At 46.4% G+C, this 19,673-nt stretch overlaps 1 protein-coding gene across 1 annotated transcript in view; it reads right to left on the reverse strand.

Annotated features, from left to right (window-relative positions):
• adamts14 (ADAM metallopeptidase with thrombospondin type 1 motif, 14) overlaps positions 1-19,673 on the reverse strand; it is a 64,068-nt gene that overhangs the window by 3,986 nt on the left and 40,409 nt on the right. Inside the window, exons 8-20 of the mRNA XM_080836006.1 lie at positions 15,681-15,824; positions 14,965-15,097; positions 13,785-13,898; positions 12,567-12,715; positions 11,573-11,745; positions 10,520-10,653; positions 8,894-9,017; positions 7,162-7,242; positions 5,914-6,077; positions 5,292-5,457; positions 4,859-4,991; positions 2,154-2,361; positions 868-997 (exon numbers count right to left, since the gene is read on the reverse strand). Of these exons, the coding sequence (XP_080692132.1) occupies positions 868-997; positions 2,154-2,361; positions 4,859-4,991; positions 5,292-5,457; positions 5,914-6,077; positions 7,162-7,242; positions 8,894-9,017; positions 10,520-10,653; positions 11,573-11,745; positions 12,567-12,715; positions 13,785-13,898; positions 14,965-15,097; positions 15,681-15,824 (1,853 nt within the window). The remainder of the gene's footprint in view (positions 1-867; positions 998-2,153; positions 2,362-4,858; positions 4,992-5,291; positions 5,458-5,913; positions 6,078-7,161; positions 7,243-8,893; positions 9,018-10,519; positions 10,654-11,572; positions 11,746-12,566; positions 12,716-13,784; positions 13,899-14,964; positions 15,098-15,680; positions 15,825-19,673) is intronic.

Raw genomic sequence — 19,673 nt, forward strand, 5'->3', positions numbered from 1 at the left:
TTATTTTCCAAGAGGACAATGACCCTAAACACTCTTCTCACCTATGCCGGAACTACCTGCGACAAAAGGAATCTGCTGGATCACTGAAAATGATGGCCTGGCCACCTCAAAGTCCGGACCTCAACCCCATCGAGCAAATTTGGGGCGAGTTGGACAATAAACTCGACAGATCCATTATACATTCAAAGGAAAGCCTTTGGCTTGAGTTGCAGAAGGCGTGGGATACAATTAGTGTTGAAGTTCTAAGGAAATATATTGACACTATGCCAGAGAGATGTGCTGCTGTAATTGCTGCAAAAGGTGGACATACCAAATATTAAAGTTAAAAGTGGATAAAAACAGAAAGACTCACTTCATCTGTTATTTGTTTGTGCTCAGAGCAACCATGTGCATGTTTCATGAACATTATGAGTTGAAATTATGTTTTGGAGGCGAAAAAAATGCACATTTATTCAGATTTGTAGGGTGTTCTAACAATTTTGGCCACCACTGTATATATATATATTTTATTTTATTTTAGAAAGTCAGTAGGGGGAGGGGGGCATGCGCCCTCCGATGTTTACTCTGGTACTGCACGCGACTTGAGCCTGCATTTTCGCCCTTAAGAAACGGTCAGGGTTATTTTCTTCTGTGCCCTTGTTTCAGGCCAGAGCAACTGCCCATCAAAATTCCTGTGCACGTCCCTACCAGAAACTGTATTTAATTCTTTGATAACAAAAGGCGCAAAGAGTATAATCATTCCTAGCTCTGTAATGATGGTTCCCCACTGTCACACCTCAGAAGGTGACAAGTCGAAAATAAACTCATACCCCAGCAATGAGGGGAGCAGCTTTCCTGTTTCGTTTTTTAAATATATATTTTCTTTACCTGGACATGGGGCTAGTTTGCAGATGAGAACGGTTTCTGGCTTGTCCCCCTCACACTGCCCACTGCTGTTGTCTGTGGCACGGCAAACAACCTGCCTTTGCTGGATGCCCTCACCACAGGTTACCGAGCACTGTAGAAGACACACACACACACACACACACAAATTACAATACACACACACATGAGAGATCATATGAGGACCAGCACACATATCAGAAAATATGAAAACACACACATCCAGACATATGATAATACAGACATACATCTACGAAAAAATGTCGGACACACACACGCTCACACACATACAAACACATCTACATACTCCTTGTGTGAACTGCCAAGAATACTTAAGGCAAAGCCTGATTACGTTAGGAACTAATTCATAAGGTCTACTTAAGGCATGCAACTACTTCTTTGGCTCTGTCAATATCCATGGACGAGATTCTTTCAGAAGATTCAAGATGCTGTGTATAATTGGAGTGAAATCACTCAGATACTCAATAGAAAGGATCTCTATAGATGCATATACACACTTAAGGTTTGACAAACAGGTTCAGGTGCACTTTCAACACTGTGCTAGTGTTTCACGCCTGTGAGTTCCTGCCATCTGCACAGTGAGTCTTGCTGGTGACAGAACACAAGGTGAAGTTGAAAAGAGTTGCAAAAGTAAACCAAATGATTGAGTGAATAAGTTAATTCATTCTTCAGTCGCCCACATTTCTTTCCTTCACCCTGACTTCCAAGTACTGTTATTACGCACATAGAGCTGTGAGAATTAGAAGGGAAATCACAGTAGAGACAGGGGGCTGAGTGGAGATCGGACGGAGAAGCAGGAGGAGGAGGAGCCAGGAGTTGAAGAAGAGGAGAAATGAAGAATGGAGGAGGAAGGAGACGAGGAGAGCTCAGTTGAGGAGAAAGGGAAATGAGTTGGGAGGAGTGGAGGATAAAAACAGGAGTATAGGTGAGGGAAGCCGGGAGGTGCAAAGAAGGAGGAAAAGACATATTTGGATAAAGTAGAAAGGAGAAGGGAGAGGAGAGGTGATACAGGAGGTGATGATTATATGGGAGTAGTCCCCATATGAGGGTAAAGGGAGGGAGAAGTTAAGAGGAGAGGAGAAGAAAATCACCTAGGAGACTGCAATCATACAGATACAGATTTTGATGTAGAAGAGAGGGAATTCAGAGAAGGGCAGTGTGTGTGTGTGTGTGTGTGTGTGTGTGTTTGTGTGTGTGTGTGTGTGTGTGTGTGTGTGTGTTTACGGGTACGCAGTGGTGAGGGCCTTTACCTGTGACCAGGCACCGGTCCTCCATGGGGCGGGGCAGGCGGAGATGTTGCAGGCGCGGCGTGACTCGGGGCGCTCCTCTGTGCAGTACTTGGTGTGGACGCTGCGGCTGGTGCCGTTGTGCAGGGCCTGCGTGCACGTCACCACCCGAGACTGGTAACCCAGCTTCCCACACGTTTTACTGCACTGGCCCCACTCCTCAATCACCCACCTGAGACACAAACACACATACACACACACACACACACACACATATATATATATATATACACACACACAAAAGCACAAGCAGGGACGCACACACACACACACACACACACACACACACACACACACACACACACAATGATCCAACACAGAAGTCAGAGTGAATGGCTGAAAAGAGACATATAAAAGATCCACTTTAACACTAACAAAAACATCAAGGCATGTCAGTCAACTTAGAAAAGTCTAAAAGGCCTTGGACCTTAGAGTGTTAAGTATGGTCAATTAGGTCTGACAGCTAAACTACCAGTTTACAGTCTTTTAAAAGGAGCAATGTAAAGCTTTTACTGTCAAAATGCAGGAGAAGACAAACACACACACACGCACAAGCGATATGCACAGACACCATGGAAACGGCAGGCGATGCTTTTAGCACCTGGATTATTATTACGTATAATATTTCCCCTAAACCCTCTCTCTTCACACTTCCACCACGTTTGCGCGTTTATATGGAGGGTCTGCCAAATGAAGTGCCATCCGGAACGAATTAGTGGGGAGTGGAGGTGGGTTATAAAGTCCTCCAACAGCCATGGCACATAGTGTTATTCGCATGCTTCCTCTGTTCTCGTTCCTTGGTCCTCCAGATTGTTCTCCAGGAAATCGTGTGTTCTCACCTTAATGCATTAAATTAAAGGAAACAGGATTTAATCCCTGTGATCTGTGTTGACATGAGTTTAGATAGTTGAGTGGTAACTCCCCACTCCGAGACGAGTCAGACCTCAGTCAGACCTGCTATAAAGATGGCTTTGGTATTCCTGGGGTTGGATGCAGCACCTGCCCAGGTGATTCCTCGGAGTACTTTTTTCAAGAAGACCTCTCAGTCCCCAGGTTTGTGTTTCCCACCCTCAGCTCCATATAGAGGAGCATTTGCCTATATGATCAGGAAGCTGGGTAGGCTAATGTCCTCCCTGACCATCACTTGACGCCAAATATGGTTGACCCAGTCTTCAGTTTTGGGACCCTGCAAGAAAAGCCCTCTGCCCTCTACATGCCGTTCCACAACAGTCTTTGGCTCTGCTGCACTACGAGCTCTGGAGCGCGGCCTGCAGGTTACACATGCCAGACAGCAGATTGCCAGTCTGTGCCATGAACCCAAAGATAGAGGCCCTCTATGGCAACGAATAGGGCTCAGGTAATACCATGGCCTGGCCCAGCCCAGAGAGGCCAGCCAGCCCCCACCCAGCCTCCTCACTTGGCACAGCGAGGTCACCCTTCCAAGAATCAGAAGAGGCGAGGAAGACACAAGCAGCTGGGGAGGGGAGGGCCAGGGAGCCACCCAGCTAGGGCTCACCAAAAGAGCTCCCTGATACCACTGAAGAGTGTTTATTGGCATCAACTGGACTCACGACTGATGAAAGCTTTCAGCGGCAGGTCAACAACATCCTTCAGCTCATCAGACGCTTTAGGAGAGGCAGGGCTCTGGTTTTCAGATCATTTCTGAGACTGCTGAGTATGTTCACAGCAGCCTCATCTATAGTCCCTTTGGGCCTTCTTTCATTGAAGCCTCTCCAAATGTGGATGAACAATCTTGGGCTGCATCCAACTCGACACAGGTGCAAGCTGGTAAAAAGTCACCGCCAGTTGCCTAAGATACCATGGAGGAGAGACGCATATCTCACTCAGGGGGTTCCCTAAGGGTCCTTCAAACAAGAGTGGTGGCCACACAGGCCTCCCTAGCAGGATGGGGAGCTGTATGGCAAAGCTGGACAGTAAGTGGCCAGTGGAGTCCTTCGCAGCGGGAACAGCACCTACATGTGTACGGAGCTACAGGCTGTTCTGCTCAGCTCCCAGTGCTGGTAGGCAATCATGTCCTGATAAGATCAGACAACACATCTATGGTGTACCATAAAAAACACCAGGGGAGCACCAGTTCAGAAAACAATCCCTAAGGATGTTGTTATTGTGGGCCCATCCTCACCAATTGAGCCTGAGGGCAATGCACCTACCAGGTGCTTAAAACACGGCTGCAGATGTTCTATCCCGGTAACACCCCCATCCTGGGGAATAGAAGCTGCATCCCCAAGATACGGCAGGGCAGAAGTGGAACTTTTCGCCCTCACAGTCAATCACTCACCTTTGGTTTTCCCTGAGGGAATCAACAAGCCCCTTGGGCCAAGATGCCAATGTGTGCAATCTCATGCAAACTAGCCCCTCAGTCTGGCAGCCTTTGAGCCTGTCAGCCACTCGGAAAAGCCTTTAAGTACTGCCTCTTGTGGACAGCCGAAATTGCAGTTACCACCATTTTTACTTCACATTAATTTTACATAATCTTTTTACGTCTAGATATACTTTGACACATTGCATTTAAATGTGTGACAGGCCACACACACAACAGTTAACACATACATGCACATTATCTGTTATGCGATTAATATACCACATCCTGGCACTTTCTTGCAGGGATAAAATTACGAAGCATGGATAGAATGGGATGCTGGACTCACTTAGGCTGAGAGCAGTCCTGAACATTGCAGCGCTTCCGTATGGGCTTGGGTTTCTTCCCCAGCTCACAGAAGTTACGGTGCACAAGGCGGTTGTCACTCTTCCTCCTGCAGCCATACTTAGTGTACTGGACACCTGGGGATGCCCACAGAGGAGTGGAAATGATTCATTATAAGGGAGCCAAGAGGACATATCTAGTTGTCAGTATCCAGACACACACACACACACACACACACACACACACACACACACACACACACACACACAGTTGCATACAACTGCCATCTAGAACAATATACACATAAATCTACTCCTCTACAGACACAAATACACTAAAAAAAAAATAACACACTCATTTCTAATTTCAAACACATTGACTCACTCACACACACACACACACACACATACACACACAAACACAGTGAGCTCACTGACCTCCTCCACAGGGTTTGGAGCATTGTGACCAGCTCTTCAGTGCCCATTCATAGGTGTCCAGTTCGGCCAGCAGCACATTATTATTGGTGATGACGGGCACCAGGTCCTCGTGGATGATGTACGTGTAGGTCAAGCTAATCTTAGCCTCCTCCTGCTGCGGGACCACCTGGTCACAGACAATAGAGCTCTGTCAGCAAGACACATCACTAAAAATACCAACCGCACAGCCACACATGGACACATGGACACATACACACAGACACATGTACAAATACACAGAGGCAAAAGCATATTGCGTTCACACAGACACACATATATAAACTTAAATTTACTGAAAATTAGAACATAAGCACATATTGACATTAACAATTATGGCACTCAATTGCAAATTGTTACTGAGACACACTCTTTCACAAGACAATACAGACAGAGATGTGTAATATAAACCAGAACACATTAACACACACAATACCCGCCCTAGTATAAATCCAGAAATATCCTTAAAATTAGTTAACTGTTGTATTGTTTAGAGCCCCATTTGTGAGAATAAACTGCCTGCAAAATGTACTAGTTCAAATACAAATATCTGTGTTTAGGGCCTTGCTACCAAGCACTTTCTTACAAGCACGACGATGCCTTCATGGAGGGGCCCGATGGTTTTCAAGGCCTCCTTGCCGGTTCCAACTGAATACTCCCACTCAAGTCCATCCTCAATGAATGTTTTGGACTTAACCTCATCACCCTTCGAGTTCAGGATGAAGTTGCCCGTCACCTGATTTTTCACAGCTGCTCGGAAACAAGCAAACAAAGAGAGAGAGAGAGAGCGAGAGAGAGAGAGAGCGAGAGCGAGAGAGAGAGAGGGAGAGGGAGAGGGAGAGGGAGAGGGAGAGGGAGAGGGAGAGGGAGAGGGAGAGGGAGAGGGAGAGGGAGATAGTGAAAAAATGCCTTGAATGTTGTCACATCAAAATATTGCATGCCCTTCAATCCTCCATTTGTCTATGCCCAAATCCCACCGTCTCCCAAGAGTGAAACGCAGAGGAAACTGCCAGTGTTCAGGCTTAACTAAAAGGACAGTTAAAAAGTGAAAAAAAATCCTCAGGAGTATAGGCAGAATAAGGAGCCTGTGAAATCTGATGTCCATTCCTGAGGTCCTGAATTAATGCCACTGCTCCTTTACTTGAAACAGACGCATGGGGACATTATGGATTCCACACCCCATCCTTTAAGAGTAACCCTGAACCAGGACAGCCACTAGCTGGATAAATATAGATATAAATATAGACTATAGAATATATATAGCATGGTCCATTATGCAGCTGAGCAGTGAAAAAATGAACTGATTTGACACGGGTGTGTCGGGTGACTGACGTGATCCCAAAGGCTACGCCTACATTATACACTATACAGACTAAACCCAGCCTCACACACACACACAGCCTCACATTTTTATATCATGTCCTTGAAGGGCCCCGAACCCCCAAAACACGCTGTGCTGGGCTGCCCTGTGCCTCATGATAGATCTAAAAATAAAGGCTGCTGTTATTCCTCACCTTATGACAGATATCAAAATAATTATCCCTCCAGGGGCTTGGACCAAACTAGGGGACAGTTGTGGGGTTGTACTGAACAGTTTTCACCACAAAGATCACAGATCTTCCTGGTCTTTTTATTTATTATTTATATATATATATACTTTTTTCCAGGCACAACAAAATGGAATGGAGTATTAAAAAGCTGAAAACGTCCTGCGCTGTGAAAGTGTGGGTAACGCCTGAGCACCTTAAAAGCTAATTGGTGTCAAGCAGAAGCCGATCCAGTGGATTACATATACAGTGTCCCAGCTCTGACTCAGCCAAGGGTTCAAACTCACCAATTATGTGTGGGGAAGTCTCGTTCTCTTCGACAAGGATGTGACGCGCTCCCACAGGGATGTCAAACACTTTCAGCATACCTGACCCACACAGGTGACAGAAGAAAAAGATTATGTATAAGAGATGATGTTTAAGAGATGTATAAGGTGTAAAAAAAAGAGTGCCACAGTGGTCCATCACAGACACACTTATTGGCATTACTGTGACTGCCCGGCCACACACACACACACACACACACACACACACACACACACACACACACACACACACACACACACACACACACACACACACACACACACACAGACGAGCATTGTTTGTTAAATATGAGGTGTGGCTATTAAATAATGATGCTAATGCTGTAATTCAATTAAAGAAAACTCGATATCCTTGTATAATTTGTATGTACAAATAATAACTGTCTTGCTATCTTTACCTTTGTCGTCATATCACCTTAAAATAATACCACACGCCACAACAAATGGATCTATCTAATCTGTGGAAGTCTAGAGTGGGTCAAGAATTAGTGTTTTTGTCATTTTCCCTATGGTCCTGATGAAACAATCCTGACCTCTCCCTACAGTATAAACAGCATTGGATGCCTCTCCCCTACCCACAAAGCTTTCCTCTGGGTGCAAGAGAACCACTAGTGGAGCCAATTAGTGTCAATCTGCCAATTTGCCATGTGTCAAATCAGAAGGCATGGTTATACACTTGCAGGCAGCAATTCGATTGGATGAGCTGACTTACAGAGTTCTGAGTTTTGTTCATGCCATGCCATTACTCTATAATAAATTGCAAGATAGTTTCTTTAATATTACAATAGCATCGTTAAACATGAAACATTAACTAAATAAATGTTCTCCATGATCTGATTTCCAAAGCCTTTGTGAGAAGAGTGCAATAACTGGTCTGCCATATTTTGTGTGAAACTATCTTTAATATTACAATACCATTGTTAAACATGAAACTTTAACTAAGTAAATGTTCTCCATGTTCTGATTTCCAATGCCTTTGTGAGAAGAGTGCAATAACTGGTCTGCCATATTTTGTGTGAAACTATCTTCACACCACAAAATCAGCCAGTACTGAGCAATCCCTGAGTAATAAGTAGACTAATGAGTGACTGGTGTGTGAGAATGTCCTTTTGATTTTCTGGCATGCCACAGAGAGGCAGAGACCAAAAATAAACCAAAACTAAGTAAACCCGGCTCTCAGTCTTGGCTCTCAGTCTCTGCACTCCTGCTCTACATGTCCTCTTTCTGTCATCACATTCCATGGTAGGAATCAGTGTGATTAACATGTTATTGATTAGTTCAATCAGGTATGTTGAGCTCATTATAAGAGTGCCACTGTGTGAAAGATGGAGAATGAAAAAGAAAGATGGAGAATGTACAACGCAGAGGGACACCAGGAGCTGAACTGAGAACCTCTGAATTACACCATTGTAACCCATGGCTGTGAGTATGTTTTGTGATGATCATATCGTATCAGACACAAGCTAATAACAAGTTGAGTATTATAATGTGTCAACTTACAGGCTTAGTATATGGGAAATACTTGATTTGGCTAGTTCTCCTACAGAAACTTTACAGATGGTTTGTTAAAATTCCAGTTCAGGATACGCAGAACAAGAGGCAGATTTGATAACCGTAAAGCGCCAGTAGCAGTAGCAGTAGCAGTAGCTAAGATGTGTGTAGCCATTAAAGCTGTGGGGATGATTAACAGTACCTGTTTTCTTGGGGGTTTTGGTCAGCGTTAGCTTGACGGTACGACAGTGAGAGTTGTCCCCGCCGCACACGCCACACTTGTCTTCCTGTTTGTAGGAGCCCACCTCTTTGTCACAGCCCACGTTCTGAGGGACAGAGATAGGCCAGTGGTTTAGTCAGCAGGTAGAAAAGCCACTTATTTAGTAGCATGTTTCCATTCAAAGTGACAGTACATGTAAGGTAGTCGTTTTTAAGCAGTATGTCAGTTGCCCAGAAACCAACCTAAAGCCTTAGGCTGTCAGTGATAAATTGCTCTAACAGCTGATCTACAAGAACATTCAATCACATATGTATCTGGGTGTCCATAAAAGACCACACGGAGGAATACAATCAATGTCAAAATGTAACTGACGGCAGAGGGTAAAATGAAGCTTGCTCTCTCTCCCTCAACCGATGCATGGCTTAAGGATCCTAATTAGATTTCATAGTCAGGCCCTTTTGAAATTAATTGGTGTCTGAGTTAGACAGCAACTGAACGTATATCAACTGAAGGCGTGCGTGTGTGTGTGTGTGTGTGTGTGTGTGTGTGTGTGTGTGAGAGAGAGAGAGAGTGAGTATTTATTTAGCATATAAAGTGCTTAAGTTGTTGAGACTGAATATGAAATTATGACAAACATAGTGCCAGTGTCTGCTAAACAGGCCTTTTGATGTTTCAGCTTAGCAGTTGGACACTGCTAATGTGCCAAAACACTCATTGGCTTTCATGACCTACTCGCCCTAAATAAATGCTTGACTGTGTTCCCTTGTGGCATCAATGGCTTAATCAGACCAGAACCTCTGCCTGCCTCGAAGGCAAAAGACTTCACTGTCAATCTTACCAGACAGACACTTTTTATATTATATAATTGGGCTCACATTTATATAAAGTTGTACTGCAAAGTTATGTTAATATATCTTTGCGTGTGTGTGTGTTCCCTTTCACTTACTTACCTAGCCACAAAATGTGCCCTTTCTTAATTTGGGGGATTTTGGGGACTCATAATTGCATTTCATTTTTTGCAAAGCAACTTGTTATGTAAACGTTCGTAATTTATATTCACAGAGCAGTTCATAAGCTACTTAGGGCTGTAATGCATAAAGGCTGAGAGCCAACAATATGCCTGATTTGATTGCTGCTCAGGTCTGCTGTATTGACATGAAACAAATTTACTCTGATGTAATTTGCTGTCTTCATCATGTCCATTATGCTTAATTGGGAGTTATTATGGGTTACCTTGTTTTTCTCCTATTTTCCACGCCTACCTATTTGTTTTTCACTGCAAGTTAATTATAACTGTATACTATGTTTGCTACATGTGTTAAGATGTAATTGTCATAATTGACCACCTCATAATTTAATTTACAGTTGTCATGTGAATGCAAAATGTCCTTTCCTGTACCACATATTACTTACACAAACTTTACCACATGCTAGAACCTCTTTAGCTGCGAGAGAGAGATTGTTTGTGTGTGTATGTGTGTGTAAGTGAGACAAAGAGAGAGAGAGAGATTGTGTATGTGTGTGTGTGTGTGTGTGTGTGTGAGAGAGAGAAAGAGAGACTGTGTGTGTGTGTCTGTGTGTGTGTGTGTGTGTGAGTGTGGCACATACCAAACACTCCCCACGGGCGCAGATGCTGAAGGCGTCGGTGTAGCTGCAGCGCGTTCCATCATGCATCACCTGGTTCATGAACACCACCTCACCCGTCTCCTTAGATCGACAGCTCAGCTCACACTTATGGGACTCTGGAGGAGGGAGGGACACACACACACACACACACACACACACACACACACACACACACATACCCACATGCAGACACATACACGCACATACATATACCCACACGCAGAGACAAAAGAGATGAAGAGTATGATCCTGTTACACCCCCACTACATGTTTAACATGCTGATGCCCTGCTCCTTGGCTTCTCACAAAGGTCATGGCTGGTGATTTGTGACTAAAAAACTGAAACTTTAAAACACAAGAAAATAACTTCATAGGCACAACTGTATGTTCTTTGGAGTGGATTTAAAATGAAGAGACAGCTGGAAGAATCAGTTTAGTGAGTTCACTGCGCTCCCTTAAAAAATATCTGCAGTAGATAATATAAAACATTATTTACATTATTTGTGAGCTCCCACCTGTAGTAGCACGAAGGCTTTAATTCTTTGTACGCCTATGGTCACACGGGTGACACGGGAGGGAGACATATGGGTGGTCTTTGCTTGTGGTTACAGAACTAAACAAAGTAGGTTAGATATGATTGCTCAGTTGTTTCAGCAATGTGTCTCACGCTGCCTTCAGTCCCATTGGTAAGTCGCATAAAACAGACCTCTGGCGTATTGCTGCCCTGCCTAGTTGGCGATGCAACAGTCACTTGTTTCTTGTCGGTGTAAATCGCCAACTCTCATTAAAACAGAATGGCAGTTGGTTGCTTTGTCTCTCTCCTGTATCGCTCGTGGATGCACGGGGTTACAACGTCTTTGCTGGGTCCTCAGCAATTAATGGCACTATTTGCTTCAGTATCACGCTACACTTCCCTTCGTCAGGAATGACACTGTCAGAGCATGACTTAGCAGAAATTTGACACTGGTGGCAGTGAGCCTTGAGTGGTCAGTTCAAAGGGTGCCGGTGAACTGTGGGGTGGGGTGGGGTGCTCACCATCCGGATGCTCGTATGGCAGCCAGGTGTGCTTGACGTTGTTGTGGTATTTGTTGCTGCGTTGGACACACTGCTGGGCCCGGAAGTCCTCGTAGGGGCCCGGGCAATCCTCTGTGTTGCACATCTGGTAGTCAAAGGACGAGCCTGGGCAGTCACGGCCACCATATGCAGGACTGCAGTTGACACACAAAAGTGAGTGGTGAATATGTGGGTGATTACAAAGATGCTTATTCTCAAGCATGTACCCACAATGCAAAGACTTGCATAAAAAGTGAGCAGTGAATACTACACACACTACACTTTTGGAAAATGTGGACAGATGTTCTACAGCAAACCATGGAAGCTGACATACACATGCACACATATACATATACTGGCATTGTGAGGACAAAGCTGTTTAGGAAAATGGAATAATTAAAAAATAATAATGTTTGGAGACAAAAAGAACAAATTAATAATTATCACAATTTTCTTCGGTTTCTCTATGGGTACCAGCTTTGCTGAGTGATTCGTGATTCACAATAGAATCTAGAGAAATAAGTGATTATAGTACTAGTCTCCCTACCATCACAGGTCAAATCTTTGCACTTACTTTATGTAACCTTTGAACTGAGAATCGTAATTGAACCCCATTAAAATGACTACCCTCAGTGGCATCATGCATGGTGTTTTTTAGGATGATGAGTTAGAAATGGGTGTACTGCAGTGAGTGAATTTCCAAGGTCTGTGATGTACATGTGATTTACTGAGCTAGAAGCCAACAATTCAACTGGACCTCCCTGGAAAATGCTACATATGTGTGTGTTTCTGCGTGTATGTGTATGTGTGTATGCAGGCATATTAGTTTGTGTGTGTAAGGAATGTGTGTATGTGCATGTGTGTGTATGTGTGTGTCTGAGTACATGTATGTATGTGGATGTATGCTTTAGTATGCATGTATATGTGTATGTGCATGGTTGCGTGCATGCATAACGTGTGTGGGTGCATCCCTTACGAAGGATTGTTGCACTGTCTGTTGCGGGAGCGCACCCCTCCACCACAGGTGCGCGAGCACGACCCAAACTTGTTCCAGGAGCTCCATCCTCCATCATGACCAAAGGGCTCTTGGGATGACCTCCAGATACAATGGCCCTTGAAGCACCACTGCGGATGGGACAAAATGAGAGGGCCATTACAGAGCGTTGTGGTCAGGACCTCAATCATGCTTCCCGTGATGCATGCACAGGCTGTGCAAATCAGCCAGCTAGGTGAGTGTTCCTGTTCCAGCTGTTGAAAGCACAGCTCATACCCCACCGCCACAAGTCTTCAAACAGCCCATAATGCTCAAGGGATTGACACCCCCTAGTTAGGCGGCGTAATGAGCACTGTCGAGAAACGAGATAACGAGAACCGTCATCGAGAATGAAACTCCAGGCGAAAAGGAACGTTGCTGTCGGTGGTGGGAGGACATCCAGCGCAGCAGGGACTCGAGTACTGCAAATATCAAAGTGAAGACGCATGAAAAACAAAGGGGAGGAAATTAAACGGCTGGTTTTGCTTCCTGTGGTGAAATCAATACGATGGTGAGGAGTTGAACGACCATGAAGCTTTGCTATAAACCTCGATGAGTGAATTCGGCTTTTTTCCACCCACCCAAAGTTTTCCTTATCAAATGAATCTCCAGAGGGCCAGATTTTCATTCAGTTGTACACATAACTGACCACTGCTTTTAGTGCATGTTGTGCCTATGATTTAGTCATGTTTCCCAATGTGTAGTGGATCCAGAGAGAGAGAGAGAGAGAGAGAATGTGTGTGTGTGTGTGTGTGTGTGTGTGTGTGTAGGTGTGTTTATGTGTTTGAGTGTAGCACAGAGAGTATTATCCCAGAGGGACAGAAACATACCGAAGAGAAATGAGGAGCAAAGAAATTACTTTTAGAAGCTCTTCTCCAACTCTGCAAACTTCTCTCTCAAAGCACCAGATTCGAGTTAAAACTCATCCATTATATTTGCGATCAAATACATTACAGCAGCACGAACATATAATATATGAGAACACTGCATGTTATGTGTGAAATCCAGCCCAAGTCATCGGGTTCTGAATATATAATAATAATAAGTGTATATCTATATATATAGTGTTTCCATGGTCACAGCTATACAGCACTAATTAAAGCCTTGAAAGTGAACTCAGAGAGGCAAAATTGAAAGCAATGTCAATGGCATCATACCCACCTTCCCAGGGGCACATTCTGTGCCATCCACAGGGGGTCCCTTCTTGGTCTTGCAGAAGTACTGATTGTCAGGGTGACTGCACCACAGCTGTTTGCATGGGTCATAGGTACGGAACTGGAGACAGAGAGAGAGAGAGAGAGAGAGAGAGAGAGGAGGGAGGTAGGGAGGGAAGGGGGAAAAATAAGAAAGAGAGTGAGTGAGGCAGACTTGGAGAGGATGAGAAAAATATGAGCAAGTGAGAGCGGATGCATTTCTGTGGCCAAGCTTACAGGGCGATTCGGAGACTGAGAGCCTCTATCCTCAATGAAATCTTTCCGCTCAGGCACGGTTTTGGCTAAAAGCGATGTGTTCAGGACCCTCTCTCTCTCGCTCTCTCTCTCTCTCTGAATCTCCATTTCACTCCCTTGCTCTCTCCGTCTCTATTACTTTCTCTTTCTCAGTCTCCGCTCCCTCTCTCCCTGTCATTCGTCTGCCAGCTGTAACTCACAGAAGAGGCTAAAATCTAGCCCTACACAAAAACAGAGAAAAAGAATGCAGTAAAGACAGAGAGAAAGAGAGCGATGGAGAGAGAGAGTGAGGAAGAAAGAATCAGAGAGAGAGAGAGAGAGAGAGAGAGAGAGAGAGAGAGAGAGAGAGAGAGAGAGAGAGAAAAGGTTCCAGCTGAACCTGCACGCTTGATGGTGTCTGGATCACTTCCTCTGAGGCTGTAAGAGGATCAGCTCTGGCAGCCCAAAATGACATGGGCCCCTTCCAGCAGCAGAGAGGGCTTGAGTGAAGTGAGGCAGGGTGGGATGGAGTGGGGGGTTCGAGGTCTGAAGGGGTACTTTGGTAGTAAGGCGCTACTGGGAAAATTGAGAAGGAAGGCCTCTCAAGGTCAGTCAAGGCTTTCAGCCATCAGCCACAGCTCGCCAACAGAAGGAAGCCCTTGTAAACATTAAGAGCAGGTCACCAAGGATACTGATGACAGCTTAGGGCTACTGGACAAATTAATTAGATTCCAGTAAAAAGCCTGTGGCTCTCTCTCTAAATGTGTCGGTCTCAATCATGAGGTATTGACTATCAGTTTAGAGGAGTATGAGTTACTCCAGGCAGCTGTATAGTGTTTACACCTCATGTATCCCCTCAAAACAGAAAGTTTGAAGAATTGGACAAGCATCATCTTTGAGGCTGTAAGGCTTACTGCGGTGCACATCTTGTACCCGACCCCAAAATCGAAGCGACACTGTTCGTCCATGGAGTAGTTGATCCCCGGAAGCTCAGGAAGCTTGGGCCACTTGTGCTCAAAGGGGTCGTCCAGCAAGCAGTCATAGGAGCTGTGTGTGTGTGTGTGTGTGTGTGTGTGTGTGAAGGGGGTCAGACAAACAGGAAGGAAAAACATAACACAACAAGGATGAATAATGGCACATTTAAGAGCAAGACTGACATGACAATGATCTACAGAAACAATTCACGGCTCGTATTGAATTTTAAACCACAATGGAACACCCTTGATTATGTTTTCACAGCTACACACACACACACACACACACACACACACACACACACACTAAAACACCCAGGCACACAACTGGAAATTAAATTCCTCTATTCCAATGAAAGAAAGGAGAAAACGCACAACTGTCTGTCATCCCTGACCACAGGGGGTGATTACACTGGAGCTCAGACAGGGGCCATGAAGTCACTCACTCACTCACTCACTCACTCAATCACATACACACTATTTTTCTCTCTCTCTCATGTACACTCTCACACAGACACACACATCTTCTCTCATACACACACCGCACACACTATCACAGGCCCCCCTCTGAACTGTGACAGGGCTAGGATGAATGAGCAGACACACACACACACACACACACACACACACACACACACACTCTAGCAGGCGCTTACTGGATGTATCTGTTGAGCTCCTGTTTGCTGCAGCGTGACCAGTGGTAGCGGTGAAAGGCGGCTTGCACCAGCGGAGCCATAATGCTGCCCATACTGGTCTCATCTGCACACCGGTTTCCCTGGCCATCATGTTCCATCCCCAACCTGCGGGCGGCAGTTCAAATGAGGACAGGTGGTGAGTAATGCCATGAACACCGCTGGGAAGATTAGAGAGAAATCACAAAACGCCCAGGGACAAAAGCAAAAGATGGCTCTATTTGCCCAAGGCTTCCGGTAAAAGGCTTAAGTTGCCAGCAAAGCCAATGTTCTAAAAAAAAGGTGTCATCTGGAAAGAAATATTCTACAAAGCTCCCCCAAACAGTTCACCACTTCATCAATGTGGGGACCTTTAAAAATGAGAGAGTATTGCCTATCAAGGGCAGTAGCAAAGACTGGAGGCTGGAAAAGAGTGAACAAAATCAAGGGGGAGGAAAAAAAAACATTTCTTATGCAACGGGTTCCTGGCAGGAGATTTTGTATTCACCCCAATCCATACGGTCGGAAAATATAAGACAGAGAGCTGGGCAGACACGAGACCTGCTGGAAAAGCAAACCCTCCCCTGGCACAGTGCTGTCCTGCAGACGGTGCTGTTGAGCCTCACACAGTGGCGGGACCAGGGCCTGAGGGGCTTATGAGGCACCCGGAAAAAAAGCACTCCAGTTCACAGGGCTTCATGTCAAGACAAATCAATAAACACAAGCCCCTTAAAACAGTTTTCATAATCTGAGACTTTTTAAAGGAAGCACACAATGCACATTTTGACTGTTTATTTGTGTTGCTTTTGCTTGAACAGCTGTTGTAGCGTTGGGGACTGGGGACTGGGGACTGGGTCCATACATTTAGATGCATTTCCACAAACAAAACGCTAATGCATTTATGGCGTAGCAGGAGTTGCCCGTTGCTTAAAGTAACCTATGCAATTACGCGGATGCAAACACGTCACCCTACAAGAGAAATGTTTGACTCTCCTAACACCTGTTTTTTAGGAGCAATAAATATAATCTAATGAGGTGCAGGGAAGCGACTAAGCAATTAACACTAATGGTCTAATGACATTCTGGCACACAAAGGCAGACAACACACACTCTGCTTTTGAAATATGATTCAGTCAGTGTTCAAAATGAGTTTATGGTCTCCGTTCATTGTGTGCTCCGCATCTAAGAAGGAAGAACTCGACCACTGCTTTCCTTTGAAGAATCTCTGTTGACTATGCCTTCCTTCTACAGCTAGAGCTGGCAATCAAGACTCTTTTCATTAGTTGTACTCCGGTGGTGGAATGACGTACCTAATCCTATCTGATCAAGTGACAGCCATGGTACAGCAAAGCGTTTGGACTCACCTCTTTAGAACTCATCTATCTTTGTAATTACAAGCCGTACAATTTTCATGGACCTCAGGAAACACCAGGATGTAGAATTTGAGTTTATTTGGGGAAACCAAAGCCAAGGGAACAAGGGGTTAACAGGGATTAAACAAGGTGGACTGGATACTAAAACAGGTAAAGCACAGAAGATAAGATATCTGTTAACTAAGGTAAACTATCTGGAAACCCTTTGAAGCCGGAGGGCTGCCCGGCAGATTAAAGCACAGAAGCGCGTGAGAAAACAGACCTGATAAACAAGATAACAATACGACCTGGAGGCCGTGGAGTAGAGGCTTCTGTGAAGTGGAACACTAGAGAACGAAACAAATGATAGAGTCCAAAAACAGGTAACGCACAGAAGATAATGTCCACAAAACACAGAAGATCTGTTAACGAAGGTAAACTAAATGGAAATCTTGTAAGGCCGGAAGGCTGCATGGTAGATTAAAGCACAGGGGCGCGTGAAAAAACAGACCCAATACAGAGATAAGGAAACAACCTGGAAGTTGTGGAGTAGAGGCTTTGGGTGAAGTGGAATTCACCAATCGGGATCGAGGGAACGGAAGTAAACTGGAGCTCAGGGCCATGTGAAAAATCACCAGTCTTAAGTCGTAGGGAACAGAGCGAACTCATGGAATGGTCGAGAAACCGTTCGGAAGCTGTAGTCATCGGATTTGTGTCCGTTGTTAGACAAGGCTCGACGGTGCAGTGAGGGAAGTGAGGAGTGTATATAGTGTGTAGTTGAAGGTGATAGTGTAATCAGGTGAATGTGAATGATGCAGGTGCCGGCGATTGGGAAGATGACTGAAGTGCAGCTGGGAGAGTGAGTGAGAGACAGGCTGTAGCAGGTGTGGGAGTTGAAAAGGGGCGTGGCCGTAGCAGAGTTCAGCACAGACGTGAATCCCCCCCCCCCCGCTCCCTCCAGGAGCCGCTCTCCTCCTGGGCAGGGACTGGGATTGGCGGAGCAGGTGCGGGAGCAATGGTGGCATCAGGAACAGCAGCAGCTCTGGGGGTTGTAGCAGCAGGAGCTGCGTGGTAGTAGCAGCAGTTGCTGCCACAGGGACAGTGTCAGCGGGAGAGGCTGTGGCAGCAGGGGCAGCAGAAGAGGCTGCGGTGGCGGAACAGCAGGAGCAGCTGCAGCGTTCGGGACAGAGGCAGCGGCTTCTGTAGCGTCCGGACTAGAGATAGCGGCTGCTGCGGGCTTAGCAGAGGCCGTGGCTGCTGTGGGCTTCCTCGAGGCGGAGGCAGAGGCAGCGGCTGCTGTGGGCTTCCTCGAGGCGGAGGCAGAGGCTGCTGTGAGCTTCCTCGAGGCGGAGGCAGAGGCAGCTGTGAGCTTCCTCGAGGCGGAGGCAGAGGCAGCTGTGAGCTTCCTCGAGGCGGAGGCAGAGGCTGCTGTGAGCTTCCTCGAGGCGGAGGCAGAGGCAGCTGTGAGCTTCCTCGAGGCGGAGGCAGAGGCTGCTGTGGGCTTCCTCGAGGCGGAGGCAGAGGCTGCTGTGGGCTTCCTCGAGGCGGAGGCAGAGGCTGCTGTGAGCTTCCTCGAGGCGGAGGCAGAGGCAGCTGTGAGCTTCCTCGAGGCGGAGGCAGAGGCAGCTGTGAGCTTCCTGGAGGCGGAGGCAGAGGCTGCTGTGAGCTTCCTCGAGGCGGAGGCAGAGGCAGCTGTGAGCTTCCTCGAGGCGGAGGCAGAGGCTGCTGTGGGCTTCCTCGAGGCGGAGGCAGAGGCTGCTGTGGGCTTCCTCGAGGCGGAGGCAGAGGCTGCTGTGAGCTTCCTCGAGGCGGAGGCAGAGGCAGCAGCTGATGCAGGCCCAGCAAGGGCAGCGACTGCTGCAGGTCAAGCAGCGCTGGGGTTGCAGGTTCAGCAGTGGCCATCAGCGGAGCAGGTGCAGGAGCTGGGGCGGCTGTCTTCGGCGGAGCAGGAGTGGCGGCAAGAGCAAGTTAGGGATACGCATCAGGAGCAGCGGCCGGAAGAGCTGCAGTGGCAGCAGCGGCTGAGTCAGCTGGAGCATCAGCGGGCGGAGCAGCACCTGCAGCAGCGGTCAGAGCTGCAGGTGTGGGAGCTGCAGCGGCGTGACTTGTTGCCTTGGCAGCGGCAGCAAGAGAAGCAAGAGTGGGAGCTGCAGTGGAGGGGCCATGAAGTGGCTCATCTATGAGACGTTGGAACTTTGGGGTCACCCCAACTTCCAACTTCACACAGAGATGAGTCATGAAGGAGTCAAAAGACACCAACCCACCCTCATGCCACACAGATGCCACTGCAGTACCTTACCCTGGAGGTGGAGGATGAAATAACCCACTTTGGACCTCTCGGAGGGATACAGATGCGGGGATCTCTTCAGGGTAAAGAGGCATCAATGGTTCACAAGCTTCAGGTGATCCGGAAATAAAAGAGGGATTAGTGGAGCCTGGTGGTGTAAACCAGCTATGACGGCCATGCTTTGGAATGACTTTGGCTTCCATGTTTGTGGTCGGTCAGAACCTCAGGAAACACCAGGATGTAGAAAGAGTTTGAGGTTTTCGGGAAACCAAAGACGAGGGAACAAGGGGTTAACAGGGATTAAACAAGGTAGACTGGATACTAAAACAGGTAAAGCAC

This window comes from Sprattus sprattus, assembly GCF_963457725.1.
Source record: "Sprattus sprattus genome assembly, chromosome: 3".
Taxonomy (NCBI): domain Eukaryota; kingdom Metazoa; phylum Chordata; class Actinopteri; order Clupeiformes; family Clupeidae; genus Sprattus; species Sprattus sprattus.